The sequence below is a fragment of the Cebus imitator genome, unplaced genomic scaffold (genome assembly GCF_001604975.1).
Source record: "Cebus imitator isolate Cc_AM_T3 unplaced genomic scaffold, Cebus_imitator-1.0 Scaffold274, whole genome shotgun sequence".
Taxonomy (NCBI): Eukaryota; Metazoa; Chordata; class Mammalia; order Primates; family Cebidae; genus Cebus; species Cebus imitator.
The window spans coordinates 3,042,627-3,050,721 of NW_016107589.1; the positions used below are offsets into that span (position 1 = coordinate 3,042,627).

Sequence of the window (8,095 nt, forward strand, 5' to 3'; positions counted from 1 at the left end):
AAAAAAAAAAAAAAAAAAAAAAAAAAAGAAAGAAAAGAAAAGAAAGAAAAAGGAAATATGGTTCTGCAGCCTGTAGAGAAATCATGGCAGCTTCTTGGGAGGACTCAGGAAACTGACAATCATGGCAGAAGGTGAAGGGGAAGCAGGCAGTTCTTACATGGCTGAAGCAGGAGGAAGTGAGAACAGGGGAGATGCTACACACTTTTAAACAACCAGATCTCACCATAACTCACTCACTCACCGTAACGACAACAGCACTAAGGGGATGACACTAATGCATTCATGACAACTCTTGCCCCATAAGCTAATCGCCTCTCACCAGGCCCCACCTCCAACACTGGGGATTACAACTGAACATGAGGTTTGGGTGGGGACACAGATCCAAACCATATCAATAACTGTACCATAATTCATCTTCTTTCCTTTACTGATGGATGCTTTGAATGGTGTTAACTTACCATTATCATTAACAAGAAAACATTTAAAAATCACATATTTAAGGTAAATTCATGCAATTTTATAAAAATATTAAATGTATTTGCAAATATTACACAGATGAAATATAAGTAAACTGATAATTCAAAAACACCTAAGGGATATATTAAGGAATATGTTATGAAGGGCCACACATTATTAATAATCAATTTTCTTCCAAAGTATGTCCTATCAAGGAAATAAAAGATCTATCTACAAGCAGACAGTACTAAACATTGCATCATTCACACGAATATTCTCCTACATGCCACAGCCCAGAAAACTGTCAATATGCACGTAGCCTTATCATTTTCTGTTAATATTTAGTTAGTGTTTCCAATGTAATTGGCTGCTTCTTCAGATCAAAGGCTTTTACATAGGTCCTACATGCAAATCAAATAGCTATCCATGGAATATTAGAACTTGACTTGCTCCATTCCCTTACACGTTTTGTGTCTCACACTAAAGAAATGAGAGATGCAGAATTCTAAGGTTAAATAGCTAGGAAGTATTCATTCAAACCTGAATATTCTTCAAAGAGAGTGTGGGGGCAATTCTAATCGGAGGAAGAAACATAAGGGAAGTCAACCTAGATGTTTTCCACCAGAGCTCTCCTTTTGGCTGGTCTGATTTCCGCTGGTAAGTCGAAAGTGCAATTTTAGAATGTTGGTTAACTTTTAAAAACCGATTTCAGGGGAAGATTAAAAAGTCACTAATAGCACAATCACAACACATACATTTATTTGGCTTTTAAAAATGAGATTGAAATGATACATGGTCCTGAGGATGTTCTAAATAATTTACAATGAAATGTTCTTGTACTTTAATGAGGGAAGCATAAGAGTGGGTTGAGAAGACATTACAAAGCCTTTCAATCTTGGTTTGGGACTTACTGAAACAAAACTAGTTAAAAAAAGTTGACATAAGAATTTGATTCTGATTTTGATCACAATCAAATTCCGATACAGATATCTAATACAGAGACTAGTGTGTATTAGGACAAAGGGAATGCTCCCATAATACTCATAGAAGGAGAAAAAAGTGAATCAGTTACTACACTGTCTGATATTTGCCTCAATCCCCAAGGATAAATATTAGTTTCCAAAGTGATGGGATTATACCTTGATCAACGTGTTGACTTGGAGCTTGGCTACAAGGCATAAAACTTTTGAAACCCACCTTTTAAAAGTATTTTAAAGAATATGCTTAACGGTCATGTTCTGTAGTTTCTCTTCACAGTATATGTATTAACAAAGAGTAAAATGTCTTTTAATAAAATCAGTAGTCAAATTACCAGGCTCTCGCTCTTGCTTGTTTGTTTCAAAGTGCAAGGCTGAGTGTGCTCACTGTATCTCTCTGTGAATGTTAACACGGGACATACAGGACGTTTAATTCAATTGAACATTTGTCAAGTGCTTGCTATACTAAAGAGATATATTGTGCCTAAAACAAAGTTTGGACCAAGTTCACTGAGAAAGCAGCCACTCCTCCGTGTTTCATAATTATTCATATAATTGTTTCTACTCCTTTTCTCACCTCCTCTCCTCATCTCAGTCTAGGCTAACTTGGTTTGACATTTCAGATTATTTCTAAGAATCTCCCTCTTCTATATTTGCAACTATGAAAGAGATTTATCTAGTGTTAAACAAACTTATCTAATTCAGAGTTCATTTCTCCTTTAATTCTAACATTTGGTAGGATTTGATTAGTAGAACTAACCATTTCAACATTATTTTAGAACTTCTCAATTTATTTTCTGAGCCATGCTGTTTTATTATTTTTGCTTAATCTAACAATAGTGATCCCCATGCCAGTAATGAGCAAAGAAAAATAGAAAAGCACAACTGATACCATTTACTAACGGATCTGAAGCAAAGTATATTGATGGAGACTAATGCTTATAAAGAAATACATTCACTGATATGCTAACTTCACGAAACAGAATTCTGCAGCCAGGGAAAAAGCCAATTTTACATCTGAATCAGGATATAAAATTCTGGAAGGACAATCTTCCTATAGACTACAGAAAGTTCCAGGAAAGTTACAGTGAAAACAGAATTGTCAGGATCCAGTGCGTGACTAATATGGCAAATGGAGATTGGAAATGTCTGAGGCCAGGAGCTCTGCTCTCACATTTCTCCTTTGTAGCACTGGCCGGCCCATGGGCTAATATATGTGCTGGCAAGTCTTCCAACGAGATCCGGACGTGTGATCGCCATGGCTGTGGACAGTACTCTGCTCAAAGGTATGGGGTTGCACAAACAACCATCCAACTCTTTGGTCCCTAAATCTTTTTTTTTTTCTTTTTACTTTTTTTAGATGGAGTCTCACTCTGTTACCCAGTCAGTCGCCCAGGCTGGAATGCAATGGTGCCATCTGAGCTCACTGCAACCTCCGCCTCCTGGGTTCAAGTGATTCTCCTGCCTCAGGCTCCTGAGTAGCTGGGATTACAGGTGCTTGCCACCACGCACAGCTAATTTTTGTATTTTAAGTATAGACGAGATTTCACCACGTTGGTTAGGCTAGTCTCAAACGCCTGACCTCGTGATCTGCCCGCCTCAGCTTCCCAAAGTGCTGGGATTACAGGTGTGAGCCAACGCACCTGGCCCCAACTTCTTTTTTTAGTGTCCTTGCCCAATGTTAGCTGACTCAAAGGCTCACAATTCTGACAGTATGAAAAACCAGAGATGTAACCAGTTACACCACTGTCTTTGGAGCAGCTTCCAAGAACTCTGCTTCAAGTGTAGGCTGTGAATTGGGATCCAAACATGGAAGAAGGAAAACAGCAAGGACCAAACACATTTTCCTTCTGAATGTCTACACATCGACTTATCTCACCTGTTTTTTTCCAAAGGGGAATCAAACATGACTATACCATTTTAGAGATGAGGAACTTGAACTGAGGTGCCAAAAGGTTAAGGGACCTGCCAAGCACTGTTGGAGGTGGTGAAGGCTGCTGGACCTGAACTCAGGTTTTTGGTTCCTCTTCCTACCGAGCCACGGTGTTACTGGCCCAGGCTCTGGAGGTTGAATATTAGAAGCTGACCCTAAGCAGGTGAAAGAGCACCACTATCTCTTCCAGCCAATGAGGGTCACACTTGTGAATTTTCAGTTATACCCAGTATCACCTTGGGGTCCCACTCTGATGAAATAGCCATGTGTCAGTCATTTCAACGATCTCCATCCTAACTAGAGGGGAACTCTCACATATACAGATACTACTTACAAAGCAACCTCAAATACTGAAACAGGACTAAGAGAAGGGAAATATGGGAAAACGTCCCCTTACTTGCCAAAATTTAGACTCAGCTCATATCGTAAAGTGTACGCACTTAACTGATACGGTAACTTCTTGGCTCTTGTCTTGAGCCTGCTCGATGTTGCTTTGCACATAATTGTAGCAATCCTGGTGAAGCTGGTTGTTCAGGTGGTAGCCTATCAGAAGGGAGGAGAGGCTGGTGAGGGCAGGCATAGTGACAGCAGCACGAAGCAAGAGCTGAGGGGTTGCTAAGACAAACTCAAGACACATCACAATCTGGAATTGTTTTGTTTGGGTTCCATGCACTTTAATAAACCCAGGAGGTAACACTCATTGTATTAAAATACCATATGTAGGAAGTGCTGTTTACAATCACTTTTCTAGATCACTGAGAGAAAAATAAGACTAGGGCAACATGTGTTACGTTCCCATAAAAAGACAGCTGTTTTCAAAGTGGGCTTGAAGAAGTCAAGATCTAGGCATCTAGAAAATGCGCTTACAGGGACAGCCTCATTCCCCCCAGATGCCACACAGTAATAGTAGCTAACATTTATTTAAGGCTTACTATGTACCAATTACCATTTTAAATGCTTTCATCTTTACAACATGGTTCGTAGCACCTGTGGAAGGTATTGGGCTAAACAGAGTGAGAAATACTGGGACATCCCAACTAGTTCTGGCAGCTTCAAGCTTTCATAGCTGGTTTGGGATCAGAGGGCTAACACCATGTTCCTGGGCCAAAGAGCTCCCCAGGTCAGCTCCTCTGTCTGTTCATTCTTATTTACATCCTAGAAGTCAGAGGCCTCACCAGGGTGTGGACGTCTTGTGCTCTGCTGGATCTACTGTGTACGCACCATTCACCGGAATGATTATGGGCCAGGAGAAACCTTATCAAAACAAAAATGCTATCAATAATGGTGTTCAAATATCTGGAAGAGGTAAGAGAGGTGGAGTCTACACCTAGGGTGCCTACTGGAGATGTTGATGCTTCTTTGTTTAATGCAGGTCCCATACACAGAGGTTTTGTTCTTCTCTCAAAATGATAAAACCCAGAACAGAAACAATATAGACTATACTAAACTAGAAGATGCATTTTAAAAAAACTTTTGTTTTAGGCTCAGGGCTACATGTGCACATTTGTTATACAGGTCAGCTGCATGTCACAGGGGGTTGGTGTGCAGAGTATTTTCTCATCCAGGTAATAAGCGTAGCAGCCGATAGGTATTTTTTTATGATCCTCTCCTGCTGAAGCAATTTCAAGGTCTTTTCACCACTTTCCCTGAAAACTTCTGCTTCATGCACACACTCCATGAAACCCTACAGCTGACTGGAGGCATTCCTTCCTGTGGCCCATGTGGTTTTTCTTAACAATCTATAAACAAAGCCACTTTCAGCAATGCTAACCATAATGGATAGATACTTCCATTTACTCAAATCCCACAAATCATAAATGCTGGCATTTCTGCAAGAGTTGAATGTGAAATATTTTTGAAAGCTACTAAGTTTTAGGTAAAGCTAGGTCTCCTGGTACTCCAGGTATTGGCTTTGTTATTTGATTGTTTTAATTGCAACAAGGTATAAAATATGCACAAAAAAGTGCACAACACATCCATGTACAACTCCATGAACTTCATAAAGTGAATACATCTGTGTAAGCAGCACCCAAATCAAGAAAAAGAACATCACCAGTATCCCAGAGATCCCTTGTGCTACCATTTAGACATTATTCCCAGCAAGGTAATCACTATCCCAAATTCTAACACCATATATTAGTTCTTCCTGTTTCTAAAAGTGGTATAAATAGAATTAAACAGCATGCCTTCTTTTTGTGTGCCTTCTTTCATTCCACATCATGATTGTGTAATTTATGTTTTTATATCCACATTCTTTTGGATACATGATATTCCATTATATGCATATACTTTCATCTATGTATCCATTCTTCCTTAATGGACCTTTGGGTAGTTTCCGGTTTTAGGTGATTGTAAAATTGCTGCTATGAACTTTCTTATACCTTTTAATGAACATATATAGGCATTCCTATTGGGAGTGAGTCCAGAGGAGACCTGCCTCACCAAGGCTGTGAGAGGTGTCTTGTGAGGGAACCCACATCCTTGAGGAGCTATGCACTGGTTGTCCCCTGTGGGCCCAATGTCACAAGAGAAACTTCTGCCGTTGAACTGGGTCCTCTGAAGTGGCCCTTAACAGTCAATGCTAAGGTCACCAAGAGCAGAAGCAGTAATCAGATTCATCTAAACCTTAGAGATTTGTGACATTGGCTAGTCATCACTGCGACCCTAGAACTGAATAGATGAGCAGCCAAGTAAAGACTTATTGGTCTTGCATGAATGGAAATGCTCTAGGTCTGATGAACAAAATGCTGACTTCAGTCATCACAACAAGGGGTTGCAATCCCCAGTAAATTCCCAGGCTTGAGTCGATTCACAGACTCAGAGCCTCTTGAGTGAAAGGGAGGCTCGGTCCTTTTGAGTAAGAGTCCTGCCATGCAGCCAAAGATTTATAATGTAAACCTTACTTCTAGCTATCCCCAAAGGGACCTGTAATGGTTTAGCAGGATGACAGCACATTGGGGAAGAAATTATTAGGCTCTTCAGAGATTATTGGATACTTGCTCAAAGCTGACACTAACTCCTGGAGATCTAAAAGGCCACTGTGGTTCACCAGACTAGGGGCTTATAGTCAGGTGGTCACTGTAGTTTTTCAGCAGGATCCAGCTTATACTAAGCCCAGTGCATCCTCAAATCTACCAAGAGGTTATTTCCCCGGTTCCGGAATGCAAAATTGGAATAGACTTTCTATCACCCAGACTGGAGCGCCATGGCACGATCTTATCTAACTGCAACCTCCACCTCTGGGGTTCAAGCAATTCTCCTGCCTCAGCCTCCTCAGCAGCTAAGATTACAGGTGCCTGACACCATGCTCAGCTGTTTTTTTTTTTTTTTTCTTTTTTGTACTTTTAGAAGAGACAGCATTTCGCCATGTCAGCCAGGCTGGTCTCGAACTCCTAACCTCATGATCCGCCCACCTTGGTATCCCAAAGGTGATGAGATTGCGGGCATGAGCCACCATGCCTGGCCTTAAGGATTCATTCACCTTTTCTAACTACCTAGTATTTTCCCACTATTATTCCTCAATGTCTTTATTAATGTTTAATTTGAATCTATTCTTCCTTTGGCATTTGTAATTTAGTCTTACTTTGTAATATCATTCCATCATTTTCATCTATTCCTCTCCTGAGTTCATTCAACTTTATTTCTTTTTTGTACATTTGTTATTTTTAAAATTTTAGATTCAAGGTTACTGAAGCCCGGATAAATAATTATACTTATTTTCTTTTAGGTTTTTGTGTCAAAATGTTCCACATTAAGCCAATTAAGTATAAAGGTCCTATTAAGAAGGGAGAGAAACTTGGAACTCTACTGCCCTTGCAGAAAGTTTATCCTGGCATACAATCACATGTGCACATTGAAAACTGTGACTTGAGTGATCCTACTGCATACCTGTAAACAGAAGGCAAATGGTCAGATCTTTGGAATAAAAAATAATCTTCTTAAAAACCTGGATGCATATCCTGATCTTCAAGAAATTGGTGTTCACAAAGGATAAAAGCTTGAAGGGATGGATACTCCATTTTCCATGACGTGATTATAATACTTTGCATGCCTGTATCAAAACATCTCATGTACCTCATAAATATATATACCTATGTACCCACACAATTTTTTAATTAAAAGAAGAATTTGAGTTTATAGAAACATGATAAATGCAAGAAAGAAACATTTTAACTCATTGTCACTCTGTTGTTCAAGAGAACTGCTTTCTTCAGGCTCTTTGATCTTTCTGTCACCTATGGAATAGGGGTGGTTTTGTGTTTTAGATTTCTCAGTCCCGAAGATGTAAGATAAATAAACAAGGAAACTTAAGCTGGGCCAGGCTGCATCTCTGACACCTTTAAAACTAACGACCTTTCTGCTTGAAAATAAAAAGCCTGTGGTACGAGAACAGCAAGTGGTTTACAATGCTAGATGTAGTATACATGTAACACATATTCAGTGAGTAAGTTGAGTGTAGGTGGTGGACTCTCAGCAGTATCCTTAGGTTTATCATATTGGCTGGAGAGAGAGCTGCTTTCATGGATAATACAGGATTTGCTGGTATTTCCAGCCACACTTGCCCATGTGGTTACGAATGATGGCAGTCCAAGAAAACATTCCAGATTTCAACGAGGCTTCACTACAAGAAGGACTAGAATGAGAACGAGGCCTACCTTTATCTGAAGTGTCTCATGGAACCGGGCCTGCCAACTTCATCTAGCCATATGCATATTACAGCTACTTATTT

The 8,095-nt window shown here is 39.8% G+C and overlaps 1 protein-coding gene across 1 annotated transcript; it reads left to right on the forward strand.

The window, feature by feature from the left end:
- The first annotated feature begins 830 nt into the window (after nucleotides 1-830).
- Nucleotides 831-7,677, forward strand: LECT2 (leukocyte cell derived chemotaxin 2). The gene is made up of 4 exons (XM_017500980.2): nucleotides 831-1,113; nucleotides 2,623-2,719; nucleotides 4,526-4,671; nucleotides 7,094-7,677. The coding sequence occupies exons 1-4, from the start codon at nucleotides 1,068-1,070 to the stop codon at nucleotides 7,258-7,260; spliced, it is 456 nt and encodes a 151-aa protein (XP_017356469.1). The 5' UTR covers nucleotides 831-1,067; the 3' UTR covers nucleotides 7,261-7,677.
- The last annotated feature ends 418 nt before the right edge of the window (nucleotides 7,678-8,095 follow it).